This window comes from Porites lutea, chromosome 13 (genome assembly GCF_958299795.1).
Source record: "Porites lutea chromosome 13, jaPorLute2.1, whole genome shotgun sequence".
In the NCBI taxonomy this organism is placed as follows: Eukaryota; Metazoa; Cnidaria; class Anthozoa; order Scleractinia; family Poritidae; genus Porites; species Porites lutea.
The window spans coordinates 21024359-21051495 of NC_133213.1; the positions used below are offsets into that span (position 1 = coordinate 21024359).

Here is a 27137-nt window from a genome sequence, read left to right on the forward strand (position 1 = left end):
TAAAGAAGAACATCAGTTGTTGTTCAATTTATAAACTACTGCTCTAGCAGACTATCAATTTGTTAGTGGCATTTTATTGTCATACCTTTTCTGTTCTCCTGTAATCGCACTCAACCTGGGCACACTGCCTTAAGATTGGAATTGGATTGAAGACTAAGGATTGTGTTAAAAGGCTGTGAAAGATTTTGAAGGTTTTCAGAAGAAGAATTGTGATGTTGATCATTTCTGGAGTTTAATGGGTTACCTTAAGTTTGATTTCAAGGAATCTTTAGGTGCTTAAAAAGTTAGAGCTGGCTAGCCTGGACCTGCTTATTTGAGAGTGAACATATGCTTTCCTCCAGAGTTTTTTGTTTTTGAAACCCATCTTCACTGCCATGCATACTGTTAATTATTTTATGAGCAGACTGGTGTAGCCGGCCAGTTCTAACAATGAATGGTAAGCCAGTTAGCACCTTTGAACTGTGAGACTAGTGGCAACATTTGCAAACTGTAGACTGTAAACTTAAATCTAGACCTATTTTAATAATTACCTTTGCACACTTTTTCAATCAACCTACATGCCTCCCAATTTTGCACTTTATACTAGTTATGTAAATGGCCCAGGAATACTTGTAGAAAACCTACAACACGGCTAGGCAGCAAGTAAACTCTTGATTTGAGGGACATTATGGTGAAACGTAGTAGCACATGCGATGAGATGCAACCACTCCCTTGCCCCTCCCAGATTTTCTGCTACCTCCTGTATTCTCTTGGAGCTTCTTTGCTTGCCACTCAACTTGCACGCCAGCTATAACATAGCAGCTGATGGCTTATACAAATGAACTTTCTATAGCACAGAAAGTTCTGCTGTGGTGACAAAGGGCTATGCAAAACCAGTCCCGAGAAAACTGGAAATTGAGAAATACAATGCAAAGTAATGTGGTAAGGCATAGGTAATGATTTCAACAATTCATGAACCAGAGTAATACCAAAGACAAGTCTGAAGAAGTAGGTATCTAAATCAATACTCAAAAAAATATGATTTTATGTATTGTAGGCAAGGGTTTAGTAGGGTTCTTTAAACCGTATAGTCTTTGGCAGGGAAGTTTATATCTGCAGTCTTGTCCAATATTGCCCATCCCTCTGTATAAGATATGTAACATTTACAGGTAGATATAACTAACTTATTAACAACTCTAACTTACACAAAAAAAGATATTTATTGATCGAGTGATATTTATTTACCACTATAGCTAAGTACAGGCACTAATATCAAGAACTGAATTGTTCAGTAAAGAATAGCAGCATTAATCATACAAACATACATAAATGTAGGGCAGTTTTTACTCGTTATGTAGCAATCAGCGGTACACAATAAAGAATACTGATTACTGAGAGACACTTTTAAGAAAGTTGTTCTGATTTTGGAGTTATATGTGTAACCCCAAAAGTTCATCGTTTTTGCACGGTAACATCCCACTCGAACTCCTAAAAACCTGGGGGGGGGGGGAGTACTCAACAAAGTCTCACACAGGGAGGCTCTGCCCCAAGGTCTAACCCCTTGTCTATTTATACACTATCTTTACAGTGGCGGATCTAGGGGAGAGGACTTGGGGGGGCCGCCCCCCGCTTATTTTTAGACAAAACTGAGGACCGAAGAGCCAAAAAATTTTTTATGGAGACTGGCCCCACCCTTACCTCAAGGTCTGGATACGGCACTTCTTTAACAGAAAAGGTAGCCTTTGCCTTTCGTAAACCTTTCATTGACAAATGCGAAATAATACCCCTTTCACATACATAGTTTAGAACTTTTCATCTCTTTGGCTCACTGCTGTAAAAGCCTGTCTTTAAAATATGAATTAACCACAAAACTAGAACGTTTCCTCGACTTTTTCACATGGCCGTGTTGGGCCTTTATTTTGCAGACCGACATGACAGGCGCTGTAAAAATCCCTGAAGTGCGTCGCTTGCAGATTCGCGCGAGTGAAGATCTCAAATTAGTCGCGCAGCCTTATTGTGGAGAACTTGTAATTTAGCCATAAGAGTGGTGGTTACCCCTGTCTCGCCAAATTACATAATCTCTTAGTCGAAAAGGGGTTAAATAAAAGAGTTGAAAAACTTAATCCTGGAACTTAGTGGAAGGCAGGACTAGTTTTAGTGCGCTGCAAAAGACCTACAGTAGTTCCTTGTCTATTTTACGGGGCATATTCAACGTGGTCATCCTGCGTAACTCCTAGCCTCCCACGCAGACTTTCTTTACCCCACGAGGAGGACTGCGTGTAGCCTGAGCATCAGGCGTTTCTGGGGAAAAGGGGAAAGATGGGAGAGAGCTCCTCTTCCCCTTTCCCCCGTCTAAAATCTCCTCTCCCCTAGCCCCTTAGGAAGGCCTGATGCTCAGGCTAGACTGCGTGACGAGCCAAAAGACCGTCTGCGATGGAGGCTACGTAAGTCCTTGGTGTCTCTTTCCCTCGTTGATGTTGTTGTACACTCCCGCTTGAGTGTTTGGCACGTCTGTCATAGCTTCTCATAAAAGACCAGTCCACTGCACGTAGCGCGCGCGGAACCACCTGCGTCCCGCTTGGTGTTGTTGTTGTAGACTTACCAGTCTTCGTGTTATGCGAGCCTCTCATATAAAAATACCTTCAGTGGCGCGAATAACACGCACATCCAACAAGCAAGAGGCGCTTTTTACGATATAGCCAGCGCAGGAAGAGTTTCCGTGTGGTTTCGGGACAAAGAAAAACCGAGGGGCCGAACGACGAGGAACGAGATTTTCGGTTTTGGTCGCGCGTAAAATGGACTGAGATCCAAAAAATGATTCGCGCGGTCTTATCTCTCGTTTGCTCCGAAACCGCACTGAGACGCTTGCCACCCAGGCTATTTACGATAGACGAACATCAACCGAAGTAACCTTATCACATTCTTTGGCAGTTCTGCCCAAAAATTTGGGCAAATCGTCTCTTTTTAATACGAGTAAAGACACTACAAATGCACATTTGGTTAGGTCAAATCTACGCTCCTGGTCAAATCATATTGAAGCTAAAGTAAAGCGGGCAGCAAGAACGTGCAACTTCTTTGGCAACATCACTGCAAAACGAGTTTAATAGCGACGTTGCGCGTTTTACCACCCATGTTCAAACCTCAGGTTGCTGCAAGTTGCGTGAATACCTACTTCCGATTGGATAAAATTACGCGGGAGTCACACGACAGACACGCACGGGATGTAAGTCACCTGCTGCAAAGAAGTTATCAAGTTTGTGTTGGGTCGGTAAAACGCGCAGCATGTACAGATTCTGTCGCAATTTGAGTAGAACTTCTCTCTGGTTCATACTGGCTTAGTAACCATGCAGGCTTGCTTTCAGTCTCTTTCCGCGCCCTATAAGGTAGGTAGCGCCTGGTGAAAGTTCGCAAGGTGGATTCAAAAGTCAGCAACAGCGTTTCCTGTTGGGGGAAGTGCATCAGACAAGCGCATTCTTAAAATTGACAAGGGTAAAGATGGCGATGGTTTTATAACTCGTTCAAAAAAAAATACTTCCGTTGTTTAAATAATCAAATAATCCTACTGCTACACATTTCGCAAGTAAGCGTGGAAGGATATTTCAAAAGTAATGATGGCTTTTAAAAAAATCATACTCAAAAAATGCTTTATTTGTTTTCATCATTACATAATCCTGCACCTACATCTTTCGTAAGTGAGCTTGAAAACATGTGGGAAACGATTTCAAAAGGAAGGACCTATTCTCAAATTAACTTCAGTAGAAAGTCCTGACGCAACGAAAGGATTTCATTGCAAGGGAGCATGTCAACAGGGCCATTAACTGAAAATAATCACGAAGGATAACAATATATTTGGCAATTTTAAATTGGTGTTATAACCATGCACTTTATTTTCACCCTCAAAACGCGCCACAGTTTTGTCGTTTCCTCCCCCTTTACCTCATTACTCACGAATAAAGCTGTCCGCAAGATAATATTTCAGAAAAAAAGCTTGAATTTATTAGAGTGACTCTCCATAAAAATAAAACCTGATTTAGGCTTCTCACAGGTTCTTTCCTTTGCAAAGTCAAGCACATAAATCAAACGACATAAAAGAGGTCAACAGGCAGACTGCAAAAAAATTTACAACTTCGGGCTGTACTCCAAACTGTTTTTATTCCCTTGACGTATCCCGCGACTAGTACTACATGCGTTTTGTTTTGTGGGCTTTTAATTACTAAACTAAGTATACAACAATCTGCAGGCATCTATCGAACGAACCAGAAAGGAGGAACTCGAAGAAGTTGTTTTATACAAAAACAATGTTTTTAACCGTTTTATGCATCGCAAACGATCATTAATTGCCAACAAAATTCACCTGTCATAGCAAAACATCGGTCTCTTTAACCCAATTCTTTTTCAATTTTCGTTGATGCCGCAAAGTGCAAAGTGGATTAATACGACATGACCGCAAAACCCATTTACAAACCACACACTTCGCGTGTCTAATTAACAACTAGTCATTGCACGCCCACGCTTGACGTCACTATGATGTCATGCAGGAGGCAGGGTGCCAAATTAATGTCGCCGCTGAACCACAATCAACGAGCAATGGTTGAAACTACTTAACGCAAAAAATGAATATGTTTTTCGGTACATCACGTAGCTATTTCTAGACAGCTGTTATCAAGAAGACTACAAAACGAGTAAAAAGAAAATAATTTAACTGATACCTGTTGGGTACTAAAAAAAAACATTGTGTCATACTGTAGAAAGCTCGTTTTATAAATATGTCTGTCCCTTTTTTTTTCTCGGGACCTGAACCTAAACGCTATATAACTGAATAATATAACTGACACAAGGTGTACGTGACGAACATGTCCGCAGACGGCACCGTTAACATTTGCATTTTTTTTTTATTTTTGTTTAAACTAGGCTCATTTCGAGACATTTCACAGTCAAGTTGAAGGCCTTCTCGACTGGCTCAGCCTAAAGGGCCCATAGCCTCGTTTTTTTGAAAACGTGGTACTTAAAAATAAAGGAATATAGATAAAAAATAAATAAATAATGTCATACTCAATATGAAAAGCTAACTGAAGCACCAGACATTGTAGACTAGAAATTACTGCTCAGTGTAGCTTTCGGTAATTGAATGGCCAAAACTTGAATCAGTTTTATATCTAGATCCAAACTGAGTGAGATCAAAGAAACAACACCTTAACCCAAACTGAGAGCGTATTAAACAACATCACATGAAGAACTGTTCAGTGGCTTTCAGTTTAGATATTGCATCAGCACACAAGCAATTTTATTGTGAACACGATTCGTATTGAAATTTCAAGGTACAAAAAGTGAAAACCAAAGGGAACAAACAAATTGCCTTTTACAGCGTAATAAATGTGAACACCATAGGAAAGTATTGTTCAGGAGATTTCACTGGAATGGTCAAAGTTTAGAGTTTTGTCCCCAGGCTCAAAAGATAAACCCACCAAAAGGTACCACAAGAAAGTCCTTCTCAGAATAGCTTTCATTTGAATGGCCACACTTTGGGATTTTCACCACAACCAACTCGTACAGCGAACGTAATAAAAAGAACCACAGAAAAGTGACGTTCAGGAACTTTTATTTGAATGATCAACTTCGGGATTTCATCCACAGACTCAAAAGTTAGAACCACCTTGTACAGCATAATAAACAGTACCACAAGAAAGTACTGCTCAGTAGCTTTTATTTGAATGGTAACACTTTAGGAGTTCATCCACAGACTTAAAAGTTAGAACCACCCTGTACATGTACAGTGTAATAAACGGAACCACAGGAAAGTACTACTCAGTAGCTTTCATTTGAATGGTCACACTTCAGGATTTCTTCGGGAGACTCAAATTTAAGTTAGAACCACCTTTTATAGCATAATAAACTGTACCACAGGAAAGTACTGCTCGGTAGCTTTTATTTGAATTAGGATTCACGTTAGGTTTTCATCCACAGAAACAAAACCTTGCATGGCAATAGTAATCGACACCACTGGAAAATACTGAGAACGTTTCTAAAATTTCAAGGAGAAACTTTTTGTTTCCGCTTCGGCGTTTTCCGAGGGCAAATTACTCAACTGATCTCAGGAGAAAAAAGGATAAAGAAGCAATTTAATTTGGGAACGACAGTTGAGACATTTTATCATCCTAGAACCCTGGGAACGAGGTTGTCAAACTAGGGGCAAAGTTTATCAAAATTAAAAATTGTCTTTATTGATGAAAATGAACAAAATTGGTCGAAGACACCTATCAAAAAATGATTCTATGTGGAACTATCATGTCTTGAACACAAATCTGTCACCACTATCAATACAAATGTTACTAGATTAATTTCGGGAAAATTCTTAAAGTTCGGTTGGTCATATGGCTTTTAAGAAATAGATGTTCGAACCTGGCCAGTGCATTTTTTGAAAAAAAGAATCAACATCTTGTCAGTTAGGTTTAACACTTTCATTGAAAACATGAAACACTTGGGTGATAGAAATTCACGTACAGTACTTGCACACCCATCACAGTTACTGGTTTTCACTGTCACGCCATCGAAAAAAAATTAAAGCCCTCAAATAGATGTCATAGATTAAATTAAGTCCAGAATCTGGGAAATAAAAAAAGGTAAATCATTATACAAAGAACTTCGCCAAGTTTCAGGTCGGTGCAATTTTTCGTATGCGAGATATTTGGAGAAATGTTTTACCTAACTTTATAGAGCTTTGTATGGAAGCGCCATGTTGGTGTCCCTCTGATGAGTAAAGGTTTCCTTTTAATTTAATATGCTGAGGAAGACCATTGAATTTTATCACAACGGTAAAATAAAAAGATCTCTTGGCGAACTCTAAGTTGACTTTCGGGATATGAATGTCACTACAGCGTCTTGTCCTAACTGTGTGTACAGAGGCATTTAAATTAATAGAAAACAAAGAATAAATACAATTTTTCTTTTCAACTGCGTACAATGAACGAGCCAATTCATTCTCTTCACCAAGTTCCTTAATGGGCGTCAATTTATAGTTCAGCAAAATTGCTAAAATGTATTTCAACACCTCTCTTGAGACGTTTCTTTAGTCACTGAAAAAAGTGAAAAAGGATTTTTTTAAAATTGAGAAAAAACTGCTCAAAGCTACGTCTTTACGTAAAGATTTTTCAAATATCATAAAACGGCTACTTACGATCCAAGCAGTTGTAATTTGAGTTATGGCGACCCGTTTTGTTGAATTTTTGAGTCATTTGAAGCTTTTTCTACGAATTCTGTGGATAGTGACTGTCCAAAATCACGAATTAATATAAAACGAATCTCCGCAATTGAGGAGAGGCTACTGATCATAGTGGTTATTTCACCGGCCCAGTAATAATTTACAGAAAATGATAAAAGGTAAGGCTTCTTAGCAAGGATTTCCTACTTTATGCTTTTATCTGTTCCCCAGTAAATGCTTCACCATATTGCTCCATTTTTTTACTAAAATGCTCGGTCTCCCCCAAAAGTCGTTCATAAAAATGCTTCGTTATGCTAAAAATACAGAGGCTTATTTATTAGTTTTAACGCTTATTGGCAAAAACGTGTAAGTGGTATAACAACAACGTATACTTAACAATTATTCCTCGAACCCGAATGGCTCGAGGAATAATTGTTTTAGTAAAATCCAACTAGTTGGTCAAAAATATCGAGAATGAAAAATTTTTAGCTAGTTAACAGCTAGACTTTAAGTCTTTTTTGCCGCCAAAAAGCCCGCGGTTTTCGCTACTAGAGGGCTATGACATATAGCCTAGTAGTAGCTCAACCAATCAGAACGCAGCATTGAAAATAGACCACTAGCTGGATTTTACTAAAAGTTCTTAGTTAATGGTTTTAATAAATCGAAAGATAATCTTCTAAATGTGCTAGCATAATGAATAAAAACCTATTCTCAGCACCTTGTCAAACGTTCAAAAATAAGCAAAATTTTTTTTTGAGACCGGCGCCCACCCCACCACTAGGGAGCTTAAGCAACGACGTTTTTGAGCGACGCACGTCAACCGGAAGTTGCCCTTTTTCATTTCTGGGCGATGGTTTTGCCCAAACTTTCAGTCAAATCGTCTCTATAAGAGTAAAGAAACTAAGCAATACAAATTACATAGCGTCAAGGCATATTACAAGGGAAAAGTCCTCACTTCCGGTTGACGTCCGTTGCTAAAAAACGTCTTTGCTTAAGCTCCCTAATATCTCAGGGTCTGGATGACCCACCCCCCCCCCCCCCCCCCCCATCTGAACGGAATGTAACGGGATTCTTCACAGGTACCTATCATAGTCGGTCACGTCTCACGGACCGTATTCTCAAATTAGAAGAAAGAAATATTTCAGTTTAGAACTTGCAACTCTGAGATTATAGAGAGAAACGTAAGAGCTTTATTCAGAGGAAATTTCACTGTTCATGACGTTTTGATTCAAGGTAGATATTCAATATGACAATTTTTACCAGACGCTCATATGTGCATAAGCTAGTCGAAAGTTAAGTATTCAAAAATGAGCGTATAAAGTGCGTTTTTTGTTGTTTTTCTTTTTGATATTTATTTTTGTCACTGTCAAGTCGTCATTAACAGCAGGAGAAATTGTCTCTACGTGATTGCCCGCAAGCTACGAGATAAAATTTTTCTTCGCGGTGACATATTTAGTTCCGTAATATGTTGCAATACACATTAATTAACACTTAAGGACGCACGTGTTTGAAAAATAAAACTTCAACAGCCACACGATGGAAGAAATAAACTTGTTTTTTTTTAAAAAAATTCTCATATTATTGGCCTCTATAGTGATTATATGATAACGGGTTTCGCCCGCAAAACAAACGTATCAATTTCAAGCCGTTGCGGAGAACCACATGTTTCTTTCTACGCAGCAAAACTTTGAAAGCAAATTATACCATAATGAATGTGGTGGAGACTTTAATTTGTACGTTATACATGAGGTACTAATTACCATCTTAAGTCAAAATTTTGGCTGATAAAATACTGAAAAGACAACGGACTTATTATGACAAAAAACGAGACAAAACAAACATACAAGAAAATCTTCAAGTTGCGAAAAAGGACGGTAATCTCTTCTTTTGTATTTGCCGATTCTGTATTATCTTGGAATTGACAAGAACGCTTAAGACGTTAAATGACTTTTAAGAGCCATCAAAATGCATCTTTTAACATACTAAATTGAAATATCACACGTGTCATTTTCACGATTAACGCTTGAGAATAGTAAAAAAAAATCAGATCTCTCAAATGTTTGACAAGCAAATTTCAAATTTATTAACATGACTTCACAAGTTTGAGTTATTTTGTTATTCTTCATTTCATTTTATTTTTATTTTTTTTATCTAACTTCAACTGAGCTTCGCCGAGATGCTAAATATTATTGTTGGTTTTGTATAAAAACCAAACGTTCGCTGTATATAACTTCCCTCAAATTATGCGGAATGCTAAACACTTCATCAGAAGCTATTTACATGCAAACCGTTATAAAAATCAGTAAACAAGTTGTCCTTTTTCATCTAACAAAAAAGGGCAGTTTTGCTAAATACCTCAAGCGAAGAAAGGATTAAAAAGAATAACCATCAAAATTCACCGGACTGGACTCTTTGTACTAAAACAGAAAACGTAAAAGATGAATAAGCTATTCATAAAAAAATACCACTAAAATAAAATTTTTATAGGGGCTTCAACTTCAACTTCCTTTTCAAATTTCCACACGATGAATCTCCGGTAATTGAATTCAGGCGAATTTACTCCCATTGATTAGCGACCGATACAAAAAGACAAAAGGGAGGATTCTCCCATGGAATTTTTTTTTCAAATATATATATTCTATTTGGTTTCGACGAAATGTTTTGCCATTATTTATTTAGCACTGTTAAGCCTGGATTGCAGTAGAAGACAAAATCCAGCCAAAACCACGAAAGGTCTTGCTAATTCGCAAATTGTTCGCAGAAATTTCGATTACGTTCATTTTTCTATAATTTAAAATGACCGAGAATAATTTTTTTTTCATTTTTCGGAGAAAAGATACTTTATGCCCAAAAATATGAAGTAGAATCTTTTTCACTCTTTAAACCGTTTTGTTCGATTGCAAATTTGGCGCGAATATTTGACAGGTGCACAATAGAAACCCTGTCAGTTTTTCATAAACAATCAAACACGCAGTGGTCTTCCTTGAAATTCATTGGTTGCGGACTTTAAATTTGTTTAATCCAATGCTAATTAACAATATCCTTTGCAATTAGCCAAGTCTTACCCAAGTCGCGTAACAAGAATTGAAAATAACATCAAGTCCAGCGCCTGGTGAAAACGTCCTGTTAAGCAGTTTTTGCTTTCTTTGTTACGGCTAGCTGGTGAGAGAGCACAATGGCTGCTAGCCTTAAAGCTGCGTCCATTTAAGGAACCTAGTGTTTCGTTTTTGAAAAGACAATACCCGGATTAACGTAATTTCACGCTTTTGGCTTCTCACAACCCGTTCCAATTTGAGCCCCGCGAGCAAAACATTTGATTGATTTGAAAAGCAATTTGTTTCCACGTTTCGATCGAACGTTTGATCGAAATTACTCTCGAGCAACGTGCTCGGATCGACACGCTTCATGGGCCGATAATAGCCTGAATAGCTGCCTCTTTCGAAGCAAATGTTGCAAATAGCTCCATCGACGGCCATGCAAGCGTTGGCATAAATTAAGGTGGTTGTTTGTCAGTAAAGCGACATCCGTTTTTCACCTGCCGCTTGTCGGCCCGAAGTAGATGCTCCACTTGCATGTGAACTTGGATCTGTTCTATCTATGTGAGGCGTTCCGAATTCCTCATGGCTACGGATGTAGGCGCGTGGTTGCCGTTTGCAAGAGCGGCTGCTGTAGGATGGGTCCCTCTGGCTACATCTCCGATGCCGCCGCCGCCAGAGACACAGAAAAACGACGAACGAGTCACCATTAACGTTAGCGGACGCCGATTTGAAACTTGGCAAAACACATTGTCCCGTTTCCCGGAAACTCTCCTAGGCAGTGACGAAAAAGACTATTTTTTCGATTCGGAAACAAAGGAATACTTTTTTGATCGAGATCCCGACCTTTTCCGGCATGTTTTGAATTATTATCGCAATGGAAAACTGCATTACCCGCGAGGAGAGTGCGTGCAGTCTTTCGAGGACGAACTCTGTTTCTTCGGCATTTCCGAAGATGTTGTGTACGATTGTTGCTGGGAAGATTTTCGAGAGAGAAAGAAAGAATGCGAAGAGAGAATTTTTGAGCCTGATAAACTGGAAGACGGTGGATCACAGAATGGAGACGAGAACACTGACTCGACTTTCCGAGAGAAGATGTGGACTGCTTTTCAAAATCCACAAAGCGGTCCCCTGGCTTCTTTGGCTTATTACATCACGGGCTTTTTCATAGCTGTGAGCGTCATTAGCACGGTAGTTGAAACTCTACCCGCGGATGGTGGAAACATTGGAGAAGTCAATAAAAGTATTTTCTTTGGGCTTGAAACAGCCTGTGTTGTAGTTTTTACCATTGAATATTTAGCCCGCTTATACGCCGCGCCTGATCGATGTAAATTTGCTCGAGATCTGATGAGCATTATCGACGTTGTTGCTATACTACCATTCTATGTTGGTCTATTTATGCCTGACAATTCGATAAGTGGAGCTTTTGTGACTCTTAGAGTATTTAGGATCTTCAGAATTTTCAAATTTTCCAGACATTCGCGAGGACTTCGAATCTTGGGATACACGCTCAAGAGCTGTGCCTCTGAACTTGGCTTCCTGCTATTTTCTCTGTCTATGGCAGTCATCATATTCGCTACTGTCATGTATTACGTGGAAAAAGGAGAACCCGACACAAAATTCGAAAGTATTCCTGCAAGTTTCTGGTACACCATCGTCACAATGACTACATTAGGGTAAGTTAAAATTTTTTCTCAATGAACTACACATGACTAAACGTATATAAACTCGGCGGCTAGCTTTGTGTTTACATTTGTCTACAGACATTAAGTCCTTGTGCAAATTATCTGAATCTGCCCATGTCATTCTTTACTGCGTTGTCTACCAAAACGAAACTAACTTTGTCTGTTTTTCCTTTTAATTTAGAGGTCTAGACGAAATACATTTGTTTCTCGGGTAGCTTACATTAATCGACGCATACAACTCAGTCTACCATGGATAAAACTATTACACTTAGCGTAAAAAAGTTACAATTCACGGGCAACTCACTTTCGTAGAGATAATATTTTTAAACGCAAGAACAGACATGGCTTAATTTGCATGCAAAACATAATGTTTTGAAGCAAAATGCATATATTTACGTCTTGTTGTTTTCCAACATCCTCATATAATGAAAACTTGAACAGAAAATGTTCTGTACAGTTTATGCACGTTACGGTTCGAACTAAAAAACAGACTCAAACTACGTTTATTTTTTTTTTATTCGTTCATCGAAGCTAAGACACGGTAAATACTATGGCAAAAGACGAATTTAAAATTTCCTGTGTTAAAAAATTAATAGTCGAATGACATGCTTTAAAGCTGGTGTATTGTATTACAAAAGCGCGGGCACCATTTGCGTTTTAAGTACGTTCTTCAACTTTATTTTTTTTTCTTCTTTTAAGAACGTCTGATCGGCTCGCTTCGAATGAAATCTACTAACAGTGTATTAGCTTGGTTTATTTGTGATATTTGTTCGATAGGTTTTGAGATAAGAGCTTAATGAATTACGGTTCTAAAACGGCGATAATGTCTTTCGGTGCTTTTGAAACTGATCCGCTAAGATTTCTGATGAAATTTCGGAGAACTTCCTCCACGCGCCGAAAACGTGACAATTGGGTTAAAATTTTATGTATACCGTTATGATAGACGCATCACCTCGACAACAAGGACTATAATTTTGCACATCTTTTCGCCCGATTGCTTTAATTTTCTAGAAGGAAGTCGCGTGTTTGCCAAATTCATTTCATTTTCTGTAGGTGGCCTCTGGGCCACTATATGACTATAAATCGATAGATTCTTGCAATTAGATGTTACAAGAAATTTATGCAAAAATAGATGTTATTGAAAACAAGAACCAGTCGCAGCAGAATTGCATTAACAAGGAAGTCGAGGAAATTTATTTACAGCAAGAACATTTAGCGCGCAGCTGTAAGGAATTGTTTAGTCCCGATGTATGGAAGTGTATAATTCACAGCGAAACACAGGTTTTTTAGTAAAACAGAGAAACAGAGATACTTAAAAAATTATGCCGCACTGTGGCTTCTAAATCGATTTCTGTGCGTTCAAAATATTCAGCTTTTTAGTTGCCCTACTTAAACTTTTAAAAGGAAAAAACGAAATGAAACTGTTCACGACTTTCATGTTGTTCACAGTTGTTTTTTATTATTATTAGGTATTTTCAGTTTTATTTTTTTTAAATTCTATATGCTTCTCAGTTACCTTCGTATACCAATAAAATGTGACATTTCGCGGTTACTTCCAAGCTTTTAACTAAGGTGCATTTGAATCGTTTTTCGGTGAGCTTAGCTGTAACCGCTAGAATTTTTCAAAATGAATTATCAGGCCCTAAAACCATCCTACCATGAAAGTCAGCCAAGCACTTCAAGGACTTTGTCCGTTCAAATGGATTAGCAACAACACTTAATTAATGGGTCTTAAGCACCGATCAGAGAAAGGTATTACTCTAAAACGTCGGCTTTTGTTTTCCCAGCCCTCGCTTGTTGCATATCATTTATACTGAGTGCTTGCTCGATAATTTTTCATTTCTTCCTATTTATTTTTTCTCTTGATTCGTTTTAACTCATTTCATATGCAATGACAGAAAGTATACCTTAATGAATATTTTATATTTTTACACAGTTTTTCGATTTTCACAACGTTTTCTTTTCCTTCATTTGCATTGCCATTGTAATATTCAATACCGCGTTGTCAGCTAACACGTCAAATATTAAATGATATTGATAGATATATAAAAACTTTAATCTTCATCACTCTTTGTCACACATAGATGTGCTTTTGTGAAATGATTCATCCAAGAACAATTAAGTATTTTCATCTCATTTCACCCTGCGAAACCTCTTTGTTATGGCATTAACATATAAATATGCTTACATAATGTGTTTTTTTGTTTCTAAGATAGTAAAAATTATATAAATATTATGAGGCTAGATATCATCAAGGCTAAGTGAAAGTGAAAATAATAGGCCTTTGTAAAATTGTTTGGCTTAATCATCACTCACTTATGCCTACCTCAGAGTTCTTGCTATGGTTCAATTGATTCTTGGTTCAAATTTTATTCTCCTTAGTTCAGTCTCATTATTGTGCATGTGTATTAACGCACAAAATATCAAAAACAAAAGAAAAAAAATTGAACCAAGGACACAACGTCGTCATAAGGCAATATATTTGTTGATAATTTGCGTATAGGGTCATTCCCACTCAACTCTGCTGAGAGCTGTGTTGACAGGTTGAATTGAGAAGAGTTTGACCTTGTTCAGTCTTCATCACAATTTTCCATGAGATCTGGAAATGTTAATTTTTTTCATGACTGGCTGTTGCTAAAATTTGGCCTGATTTAAGGTTAGCCTCATAAAGAGAGGAAGTAAATGCCTGGATGACGTCAGGGACCAACTCTAACTGTCTGTCTCTACAGGCAGGTGTCCGTGGAGTTGTTACCCCTTTAAGCCCGTGGGTCCACATACAAATTCTCTGAACTGATCTTCATACATTCATTTAAAGAATTAGTTGGGAGAATTTGTTACAAGATCAAAGCATTTTCCCCTAAGTGATCATTCAATTAATTCCCAAAACCTTTTAATTTTAATATTATTATGAATTGCTTGGAGAAAATTGATGTTGGCCACTCTTGGCCTTTAAAAGGGTTAAAATAGAGTTGACCATATCATTTAAAACTATTCACTTCTATTGATTATTAAGTGTACATACAAAGTTGTCAAACTGGCCAATGTTAATGCCGCAATGAACATATCGAGAAGCCCAGCAAAACTGCAGTCAAGAGGTTGATGAGGCAAATGAAAATTGATTGGTTACTCAGGAGAGCAATCCTCAAAAGCTCTCCTTCATCTTGAATCCTGATCAAAGAAATAACTGGAACTTCCTAAAAAGGAATGAAAAATCCAAGCAATCTATAAGTCATTCTTTGAAATAATGACTAAATGAATTTCATATATATTTGAACTGCAGAAATTATAAACAAATAAATGTTATTACTTAAGACCATTACAGTTGGGAAAAGAAAGCCTGAAAAATTAAGGCCTGCTAGGATTCAAACCCTTACCTCTGCAATACTGGTGCAGTGCCCCAACTAATTTAGCTAGCAAGCCAACTGGGAGCTTAAAAATTGGTTCATAATATACCCGGGACAGATGAAGATGAACTAATGAATGCAACTAGTTGAAGATCCAACTATATATGCATTTGTGAAAATAAAGCCTTTGTGAAAAAGTTCAAGCTTGTCGGGATTAATCTTTATCCACAGCTTGTCAATGACTAAACAACCTGTCATGGGCACTGTACTGTGGACAAGGTGTTCATAAAAGTTTCAGTGTGTTTTCAGATAACCTATAGTTCAGCTTAATCTCAAATAATAAATTATACTTTTTTCAGGTATGGGGATATGGTTCCGGAGACAACCCCAGGGAAAATAGTTGGCAGCCTGTGCTCACTCAGTGGTGTGCTAGTGATTGCCCTTCCTGTGCCAGTTATTGTATCAAATTTCAGTAGGATATATCTACAAAACCAAAGAGCAGACAAACGAAAAGCCCACAAGGTATGCTATTCCATTTTCAGGGGCAGGATCCAGGGGGCCCCCCTTATTTTTAGACCAAACTGAGGCCCCAAAAAATTTTTTAGAGACCACTCCCCTTCCCCGTATCTGAAAGGTCTGGATCTGCCACTGATCTTATACTTTAAAATTATCAATTTTTAAAATTGCTAGAAGTACTAGGCTCTGACAAAAAGCACCTCCAAGTGATATTTGTGTTATTTTCTTATCCATTGTGAAACATTTTTTATACAAGAATAGACGTGAAAATACCATTTTCACAGATTCTCTAATTTTTTACTGTAATTCCTACCTTGTACGCAAAAATAAGGATACAAATTTTACTCCAAGGCAATAAATTAAGATGATTAAGAAATATAAAATAACATGCTAACTGGCAAAAATAAAAAAATTATGGATAAATCACTGTGTTCAACTTTGTCCAAAATTGGAGCAAAAGTTTCGAACATATTTTTAAAATGTTTGAAATAAACAGTCCTTTTTTTGCAAGTAATGTACTATCATGATAATACACGCAGAATTTATAATAAATTGCTTAATAATTTGTAATTTATTTCTGACAAAATGTACAGTCACAACTAAGCTATCACCATTAATTTGGTCACTGACTGTATAATTTATGTAATCATGTAACTCATTTTTAGAAAGCAAGAGTGTCAATCTCAAAGACAATGGCTGGTACTGCTTTGGTTTCACCCCCTGACAAAGACAATGTTCCATTGGTAAGTAAGAACCAGCTCAATAAAAAATATCAATGCATGGTGATATAAATTGGTACTTAAAAGAGGTTTATACAGTTAATAGATTGAATCCCAGATCCCTTTTATCCAAGACAATACTTGGGTATCTAGTAGTGATGTGTTCTTAAATGAAGATAGTACACAATGGATGACCATTACAGTTGTAATAGCCTTTTAATCAATCTTAAATTAAACCCAAAAAAGAATTTCAGGGCTTCAAAAGGATATTAACCCATGACCTCTGGTCTCCAATTGAGCTTTGAAGACCAATACATTGGGAGCAGGCTAATTTGTTGAGTTCATCTTAACCCGTGAAAGGAATGAGACAAATAATGTCAACTGCAGAAATACAAATCTAAATGAAGATATGACCATCTCAGTTGCACATCTGTATAATTCCTTCACCACCACCCTATCAAAAGGTTGATAGAGCATTTCTCCACTGGGCCACTTACTGACTGGGTTAAAAAACTGGACATAATAAATCATGGTCACTGAGACCTAACTTCAGGTCAGACCCCCTGTAAGCTGTGTCTCTCCAGAGCCATAGGTAGTGGAGGGGAGGGTGGGGGGGCAAGGGGGGGCAACTGCCCCCTCCCCCCTCCTTGACCTGTTGAGCCAGACACATCAAGGCTTTGGATGGATTTGTTTTCTTTTAACTCAGTTATTTTGATTATAGTGACTTGCAATTGTTTGCCATTTTCATATTCGGGGTCGATTTTTCAGAGACATATCTCATGACAAGTGCTGAAAATAGCATTTTAGAGCCTCCCAATTAGAAAACCTCAGACCCCCCTACAGGGCTCATGCCTTGGGCACTCGCAATAATGACCCCCTCTTAAAAAACCTAGCTAAGGCCCTGGTCCCTTTCATCCTTCCTTTAGATATTAATACTACAAAGGGGTGCAAAAGAAACAACACTGATTATTCCAGAGGGCAAGAGGGTTAAGCCCCAAAAGTGGTGTGGTCCATCTTTTATGGGCTAAGAGAGGGAAAGACTGCATTAATTGGACCCACAGAAATTGATGCAATCTGCTGCCTCATTGGTGTTCTTGCCAATCTTGTGAAGTAGAAATGTGGACCAATGAGAAATAACAAAATAATGTTCCACAAATGGGTCTTTCTAAAACTGGTTTCATGGATGGAGCTTTCTTCTAGTTGGTTTGCAACCATATGACATGGCAGCCAGGTTGGTGGGACAATTGAAGTTATTTCACAGGGTGACAGGGTGCAAGGGTGGCACAGTGATGAGAGCACTCGCCTCCTACCAATGTGGCCCGGGTTCAAATCCCGGCATCAACACCGTATGTGGGTTGAGTTTGTTGTTGGTTCTCTCCCTTGCTCCGAGAGGTTTTTCTCCAGGTACTCCAGTTTTCCCCTCTCCTCAAAAACCAACATTTCCAAATTCCAATTCGACCAGGAATCAGGTAGCACATCCACTATGTGGATGTGCTACCTAAAAATTGTTATTTATTTATTTATTTACATGAAAAACAGGGGATTCAAAATGTCTTAAAGCAGGTGGCCAACTCTGGAAAAGTAGGCAGCTGCGACAATTGAGGGGCTGCAAGGCCCCAGAGGGTAGAGGGGTCTGAGTAGCCAGCGACCTAAAATCAAGCAGCCGGCAGAACTCCAGCAGTCACTGGCTTGTTTTGAAACCCCTGTGAAAACGGAGTTTAGTTCCCAGAGAAATAGAAATGGTTTTGTTCTTAACCACCAACATGGCTGCTAGGACATCAAAGTGCAAACCAGCACTAAATATAATAAACATATTATTTCCTGATTTTGTCTATGCAGGGGGCTGGTTTAGAGTTGACGCAGATTCCAGTAAGCAATAAAGAGAAAAATTATCTTGATGAACAACACACTCATCTGTTACAGTGCTTGGAGAAAGCAACAGTATGTGCATGTGATACTTAAAATAATATATACACTGCCAGACACCATTGCAAGACAAGATTCACAACACATTAATGCCTTCTATAAATCCTGTGCAGTTTTTCTTGAAAAATGTAAGAGAATTGTTGCAGCCTTAGAAATGTCAACTTTGAGCAACGCTAGCTGCAGAAAATTCCCCCTTACAGTCGTACGTAAGACCACTTGTTGAATGTCTTACAAAGGGATCTGCCCCATCATCTTATACATCCTTAGTAGGGAGAGCTTCTAATTTTGCAAATCTGGGTAAAATTAATTCTGTGAATAATGTTTGCCTAGAGTTGATTTTATTTGGGGAATGCAATTGTTTAAAAAGAATTTGACATCAGAAAAGACCACTTAAATTACTGAATCTCTTATTGAGGGGATCTAGTGTCCAATTATTTTGTATATCTGCTGTGCAACTTGACTGAGTGCCTTGACATGTTATGTTGAAAAATGAGTCAATTTGTGTTTTTTTTTTTTTTTTTGGCAGGCACGACAGTTTGTAGAAATGGAATACTCTTACAAAGGAGAAGCTGTGAGAAGAACTCCCAAGCAGTCTTCGCCAATTTGCACACCCTCTGGCTCACCAATATCATCATCAGTGTCATTAGCAGCAGTGTGCGACAATGCCTGTTACAATCGAAATAGTTACACAGGGAAATGCATGAAACGAACAAGATCACTTTCCGAGCCTGCACATCAACATGAGAATGCGTTTGTGCCAGATCATTTGGAGATGAATGACATAAAAGGCAAGCATAAGGCAAATTCAAAGCCACATAACCACGAAAAACAACCCAACAACATAACAACATCGGCGATTGTGACAATGCCGGATTATGAAACTGTCGTGGCAGTACCGAACAACATCCATGACAGTGCAGCTAATCGCAGATATGAAAACTGTAACAACCGTAGAGGTTCGCATACCATAATTTAAAGTTTTTCAAGAAAATGAAATTCAGGCAAATTATAAAGAAGAACATTATTTCTGGCTAGGAAAGTTGTAGAATGAGATGTGTTCAAAAAACAACTGAACTGTTGGCAAAAATCATGAAAAGCAATCCGGTAACTGATAAGAATATTGCAGAAAAAATGATAGTAAAAAACTTGTTTATAATAGTCAAAATTCAAGCAATAACTATTACAAACTACAATAGAGTTCACTGGGTCAGAATTCCAGAAGTGCTCTCTGCCAAGTGGTTTTTTTTAATGCCACAAAATTTGGAGATGTAGCGAGGAAAATCAGCCCATCAGTTTGAAAGTGGGGCTTTTATCCAATACTGAAGACGACTTGCATTGTGCAGTGCACGGTGATTGTGAGATGCTTGGTCATCAGAGATATTTATTCAACAAATATTTTCTACAAAACGTGAGGAAATGAGAGACTATATACAAACCAATCGCACACTGGCGCCAGAAAGTGCATACAGGAAAATAGTGGCCACACCCACAGAGGTAGGGTGCTGACAGCCACAAAAAAAAACTTGGCACCATGTTTGGAGCTGGTCTCTGACATTTATAGTTTGAGTGAGGATCAGCAGAGAAGCTTATGGACTGGAGACCAGGTATGGATCTTGTGAGAGTACATCCTACCTTTCACAAAGGTGGCAGGTTTCAATAAGGTACAGATAAAGTTAACTTAACTTTATTATGATGGTGAACCTGTGGGCTTTTCATGGATATATGCAAGGATGCTCAAGTGACAGAAAGATACCACAGTGAAAACATTCTCAGGAGAATCTTGGACATCGTCTGCAATTATTGCGGATCAAGGTTTGCTAAAAATTCCTCGAAAGCTTAGCCTTCAAGGCAACATAATTTATCAAACATTAAAATATGGAGTAATTTGCACTCCATTAGAGACAAACTTTTTAAAGGAAAGGGTTTGTTTTTAAGATATGACAATAACTTATTTGTACAAAGGAAAATGAAATGAAATTGTAATTAGGTATTATAGTAGTATTGACAAGAAAGTTCTAAGGGTGACAAAAGATATGGGTAGCCTGTTAAGTGGCTGCGGCCATTTTATTTGAAAGGGAAGAGAGAAAGAAAAATTTCGGTCCACACTCAAGCCCCAGCCAAAGAAAAATGCCTAACCAAATACCTGCCATGGTAGATGATCAGAGATTGCACTGATTTTTCCACAGACTCAAAAGTTTGAATGGCCTTGTACAACATATTAGACATCCACAATAACACATGACATATTACACTTAATTATTACTTTACATACACCACAGTGTTCTACAGTGTATGTGGGAAAAGAATTGACTGTAGTAGTGAGTCACCAAATACAGGTCTTCAGAGAATGAAATTCAGGCTGGACGACAAACAAGGCAAAAGCTGGGACTAAATTGTGATTATTAATAATCATTAGCAGTTTTTATCTGTCAAGGTACATTCATGCAGTCACATTAGTTATATTAATTTTTTGCAGTCTAGAACAATGTTTTCTCATCTATTTATTTAGGTTGTTAAATGCTCTGCAAATGCATGTATAAGTGGTAGTGTTTTAACTGATCTCAGAGATATTTAATTGGGAGTATTTTATCCTACTAAATAACAATTTCTCCAGGTAATGTATTAACTTTACCCAGCAGACCACTCAAATCTTCTGTTTTACAAATTTCATTCATGCAGTCACATCAATAATGCTGTTGTTCTTGCGAAAATCTACACATATTTAAAGGAAAACTATACTGTCACAACAACTAAATTGGCTAAAAACCTAAGAATTTTAATTTGTTTGGTATAAGACAACAAAAATCAACAGCTATAACAATTGTACTTGTAACATGTACAAATTTCCAAGAAGAAAACAAGAACCAGCAGTACAAATGTATATGAGAAAATTTTGGCTGCAAAAACTTATTTATAAGTTAATTAATGCTATGCACTGTGCAAAATTAACATTCAACAGATTAGAGAAATGATGATGTCACAAAAAAAGATTAATTAATGCGATTGTGAGAATGGATAGGAAGTTCAGAGAGAACATGATAAAAATTGCCCGCTTGCCAAAAATTGTCGGGTTAGTGCAAATTGGTGGTGAGATTTAGGAAATGTAATGTTCTGATGATTCCATACAAATCCTTCTAAAACTGGCTCGGATCATAATGTGTACAATCCAAGTCAAATTTAGAGAATTATTATGGAGTCATCACAGTATAACCTTGCTAAATTATATCTCCCCACTAATTTACCCTAACATACATTGTTGTACTGATTTTTGACATGTGGGCATTTTTCTTCTGGTTCTTTAATTGTAAACATTCCAATCCAACCCATAATTTGACAAATTTGAATTTTTGAGATAGCATACTTCTTTAATCTATTTTTGATGAAAATTACTTATCTAGTGCAACTGACATGGCCATTGATCATTGTGATAAGCGTGTCAGTCATGCTCAGTATTTAGTTTAGCTTTCCTCGTGGTACACTCATCTAATTTTTATAAATTTCAGTTCAGTTTCCCTCTAGTTTAAATCCAAATTCCCCACTGTCACCTTTCTCCATAAATATCTTCTGGTACTTTTTAAGAGAAATTGCTGAAAACAATCAAAGAATTATTTCTTTGGAGAAATGTTCCTTATTCTTAGGATAAATTAGATGCTTATCGCAGCTTGTTGGACTTAAAAGGTTAACCTTTAACTAACTGTGCTTGAAAAGAGGACGGTAATTACAGCTGTTTTGGATAACAAGCGACCTGCAAAGCACAATCCTGAGCTGGCTAGACAACTTTAATGTCGAAATACTACAGAATCTAATAGGCCACTTTCAAGTTCCAAAAATTCTCACTTTTCAAAACAAGGTTAAGTGCAAAACCTTTCTCATGAAAATGAGTTTTATTGACATGAGAATAAAGAGCCATTTTGATATCAATGGCTTTGCACTTCGCCTGTCATGCTTTGAAACAGAAGCTTTGGGTAACTCAGAAATGGCCTATTTAGCTAGGATGGCAATTTTTAATGACAACAGAACTGCCATGGCACACCCACACAAAACTTTTTTACAACTCGTCGTCAGATACAAAATCCAGTTTCTTGTGAGAGGAAATTAAATTTTCAGTATAACTTCAGGTGTTTTTTGGCCCTCTTTGGAAATCTTTAAATCAAATTAGAGGTGATTAGATAAGGGTTAAAAATCCTGGTGATCACGGGTGAAAAAATCTCACGCCTGTGTCATTATGTCTGTTTATGTTGGCAGGAGTAGCATCCCTGCAAACTTAATAATATTTTTCCTGGGAACAACAAATCACTCTAAGTTATTTTTTACGCTGTACTGGGAACTTGTATTTCAAAACTTATAGCTTATTGAAGATGCGCAGAGTAATGGTACTGTGCCTAGGAGACTTTGAATGCCAAATGAAATGCATTATATTTATTTGAACACACATTTTGATTATTTATCTACAAATTTATTTATTGGTTTACGTTTTTGGTAAAGTATATGTATGTATACTGTCATCTGTCACGCAACACTTCAGCACTAGTTGTCTGTTTTATGACAACAAAAGAGCAACAGTAATTTGACTGTCGTTTGGCTCGTGACATTTGAAACAGAGAAACATGAACATGATGGTTTACAAGGTGTTGTGAGCCTGAGGTTGACCTTGCTTTGACACAAAAATCCTTCCTTTTTCTTATGGAAATCACGCTTTGAAAATACTTTTCAGTATAAGAACAACATGATTTACAAAAGAAAGCAGGAAGGGTTGTATAAAAGAAAAGCTCAACTCCAGCCTCGCTTCCACCTGTAACATGCCTACGTTTTATTTTCAGCAGCTTAACCCAGAACTGAGCAAACAGTACCTTGACAATAATAAACAGAATTACAATAATTACCTGGTTATTTTTGTCTTCATTCCAAAGCCTGCAGCTTCAGATTGCCCATTTCTGCCGTTTGCAATCGCCCAGTCGCAATGTCGTCCATTCCCGGGCGTCCATTTCACCAAGTAATGTACTAAGCTTCCTTTTGAATAAGAACTGCTTTGTGCAACATAACATGAAACAACGCGGTCATGTAGAAATCCTTCATGGACATAATTGAATCCGTAAATTGGAAGGATATATTGGCGTATTACCAAGGATCAAAAGACGAGTGCAGAGAACGGCGTCTTTCCACAAATCCACAAGTCGATCAACTTTCCCAGGCGCAGTGATTTATCGAGAGGAGATTGGTAACGGTTATCCAATTCCTCATAATCCTTTGCGCGGCTTGTGCAAACTGAGTTTGAGAATTAAGATGGCTCATGCCAGTTTTCGCCTTCTTGACCGTTCTAACTTTACAAGGACAGATGAAAAAACAAGCCAATGCCTAATAGAAGAACTTTGTAGCGTTGAATTATACAATGACAGCTTGAAATATAACAGCTGTTCTTCCGTTATTAGCGGTAAACATGGCAACGTATTTTAACAATTTGACCTATTTGTTGACCCCTAAAAAATGCTTCGAGATTTCAAAAATTCCTTCACGCGTTTCGTACTTGTTAAGAGCATGGGCAGGAGAACACGGGCTACTCATGCGCTGCCTTGACTGCCGCTGATTGTAGGGTGTACGCTTGCGTGCCTGAACCGATTTTGCTTACAGTCGACTCCTAGCACGCGTTGAAATGTCAGCCGCCTTGCACGAGGGAGAAATAAGCGTGCTTAAGCAACGAGAACGCTGACGTCCCGGAAGTCATGAATAACAACCAGAAGTTCAATGTCTCACTTGATGGAACGCTTCTGTCTCACAAAACGAATCTAAATACAGTGTTTTAAGTCTTTTAACTCCCGCTGCACGAATTTGCGGCGTCAGGGCCGACTGAAAAATAGAAAAGATAAACTTCCGGTTGCCATTTTTTGACGCCCGGAAGGCAACTTTTTCTTTGCTTAAGTTCTCTATTACGTTCCAGACGTATGATGAAATAGTCTTCGAGTTTATTCCAGCCCTCTCAATATGTCAAAGGTATGTGAAATTTTCATGATCTGAAGTTGAAAAAATACAAGATGAACGTTACATATGCGAAAAGAACGTTACATATGTTTCGCTTATGCAACGTCCATCTTGTACTTTTATTCATTTTACTTTTGGAGCCCACGTTGAAGGTTTTCTGTTGCAAACCGAAATATCGGGCAACTATAATTCACTAATTGATTTTTGTTTTCAGTTCCTTACATTTTTTTTTTCTCGCGGTCTTCTTGTCGCAAGGATCAGTTAATTGTTTTATAATTTGACCTTAAGAAACTACGAAGGCGACTGCCCGGGGCGGGGGGGGGGGGGGGGGGTTCTCCGCATTTCAAGGTACAGGGACGGATCGAATAGGGGCAAAAATCAAAACTCAAACGTCAGCATGACAATAGGTTTAGTAAACAAAACATGGAGCGATGTGACCTTAAACCTTGTAACCGATGAGAGAGTAACCAAGTTATAGAATTGAAGAAATTAAAAAGATAGTTGTTATCTTATCACCAGCTGTTGAGAAGAATAATGTTTTACCCTTTTCCTTCTGATGAGGAGAAAGATGATGATAATGATGATGATGATGATGATGATGATGACGAGGAGGAGGAGAAGGAGGAGGAGAAGGAGGAGGAGGAGGAGGAGGAGGAGGAGGAGGAGGATGAACAGTGGTACATACACTTTTTGCTGACAATTTTCTTCTATACGAATAGACCCATCTTTCTATATAAATAAGATCAGTTCTCCTTATCTAAAACGATGGTGTAAGTATATTTTGAGAGCAATAATTTAGATCAGATCGTAGATTTTTCGTATGATAGCTGACTAAAATACAAACACTCATTTTTCCTACAACTGCGTGAATCTTGAAGTATGTTTTCTTATCAATACTGAAACTGGCTTCTTTAATGCGAACGATGGGTGTTTTGATCTTTGAGTAGATTTAAAAGGGTTTAGAGAATTCGAGATTTTCAGTAATCAGGATTCAATTAAAAACGAGGTGGCCTAGATTACATTACTGAGACCCAAGGCTTTATTTGATGATAATAACGGCGGAATAACATTCAGTATCATGATCTCGATTTGGGTGGAAAATTATATTTTAAACTGAAATTCAATCGCCGAAAACCTATTCTCGACCTTTCATGACGTTGACAAGGGGATCATATCTCAAGAAGAATGCTCGAAAATTATTCAATGCGCATGTCAAAGGTAATTTTCGAGACGCGAAATTACTATTAATTAAACACTTTTCAAATGCTTGACTTTTTGTATCTTGTTCGTCTACAATAGAATTTTAACGAGCTTCTTTTAACTCTTCACAAGATATTGTCCTTCAATTTCAAAACTCAACACACTCGCTTTGAAATCCATGTTTTCATAAAAATAATGCCACTATTTTCCTGTTGTGGACAAATCACTTCAGCTAAAAATCAAAATTAATCTGCTACAGTCTATTGTTCTAGCACAGTCGGATTTGGGGTTTTTAATTATATTTTGAAATGTACTTGCGTCAGAATGCAAAAGCGACAGTATTTCTTTTTATTATTGAGATCAGTCTAAGGTAAAATTGGAAAAGTCCGACCGACATGAAGGTAAAAAGTAAACTCAGCCGGCAGAATTATAACTATATTGGTTTTTCCAATTTCTCCTAAAATGCGAGTGTTCATAAAGTAATGTCTTGAACGGAAAAAACTCTTATATCAATGAATTTTTTATCTTATGGCAATTAGATGCTCGTTCAAAAGTTTTGAATTTTTGGGCGCGTTGGATTCATCCACCGGAAAAATCATCCGACCAAAATAAAGTTCTGATAAAGACCAGGAAAGAAAAATATCGCTATTTTGTAAGTATGTTGGTTATGTCTTCGTAAATTATCACTAGATAAGACAGTTAGGAAGAGCAGATCTTAATAACAGATTATTTTTGAACATGCAGCAACAAACAAATGTCTGAGTGAAGGGTAGTAATCTATCTGTTGGGACGTCCACATATCGCTATTTTGTAAGTATGTTGGTTATGTCTTCATAAATTATCAGTAGATAAGACAGTTAGGAAGAGCAGATCTTAATAACAGATTATTTTTGAACATGCAGCAACAAACAAATGTCTGAGTGAAGGGTAGTAATCTGTCTGTTGGGACGTCAAGTAATATTTGGCAATTTAGTTTGAATTTCCCGATCATGTCTCCCGTTCGTGTGTATATAAACCAAAATTTGGAGCTTTATAAGTGGGTCCATTGAAATTGGTGCAACTGTGGTGTGACAAATCTTCTCAAAAATTCTTGTCTCTTTCGATTAATCATTTACACTTATCCAGTAACACCCAGCAGTGTCTTAAAAATTAAGGTGGCTGACAACTGTTTTGTATATAGTTTTGTTGCTTTGCAAAACTGTTGAAATTGAGCATGTTGATTACAAGTAGACCACTCAATGCGCGGCAATATGGAGAGCATAGACATTGTTTTGGAGCCAGTATTCAACCTCTGGCTTAAAGGTGGCATTGTTGCTATGGCAACCAGTCCGGTCAAGTGGTTAGTATGAGTTTTAGCATCTACTCGTAAAAAGATGGTTAAAAGTGCTGCAAAATATGATCACTCTTGTGTGCCAATCACGATAAACATTTCATTACCTACGTACATGAATTAACTTTAAAAAAATCCACTTGCATAGTAAGGAATGGTTTCGTAGTGTAGTGGTTATCACGTCTGCTTTACACGCAGAAGGTCGCCAGTTCAATTCTGGCCGAAATCA

The 27137-nt window shown here is 37.7% G+C and overlaps 1 protein-coding gene and 1 non-coding gene across 2 annotated transcripts; both read left to right on the plus strand.

Annotated features, from left to right (window-relative positions):
* Nucleotides 1-9757: 9757 nt before the first annotated feature.
* On the plus strand, nt 9758-20728 carry LOC140922679 (potassium voltage-gated channel protein Shal-like). Its single transcript, XM_073372671.1, has 5 exons — nt 9758-11888; nt 15601-15763; nt 16423-16500; nt 18316-18417; nt 18929-20728. Exons 1-5 carry the CDS (start codon nt 10798-10800, stop codon nt 19376-19378), a joined length of 1884 nt encoding a protein of 627 aa, XP_073228772.1. The 5' UTR covers nt 9758-10797; the 3' UTR covers nt 19379-20728.
* A 6336-nt stretch (nt 20729-27064) lies between these two features.
* Nucleotides 27065-27137, plus strand: Trnav-uac (transfer RNA valine (anticodon UAC)). Its single transcript has one exon. It is a non-coding gene; the product is annotated as a tRNA-Val (tRNA).

Bases quoted from the DNA above. Each gene is read 5' to 3' on its own strand.
- LOC140922679 (XM_073372671.1), top strand. From the start codon at position 10,798: ATGGCTACGGATGTAGGCGCGTGGTTGCCGTTTGCAAGAGCGGCTGCT. The intron at 11,889-15,600 runs GTAAGTTAAAAT...TACTTTTTTCAG, and splicing joins GTCACAATGACTACATTAGG to GTATGGGGATATGGTTCCGG. The intron at 16,501-18,315 runs GTAAGTAAGAAC...TTGTCTATGCAG, and splicing joins ACAAAGACAATGTTCCATTG to GGGGCTGGTTTAGAGTTGAC.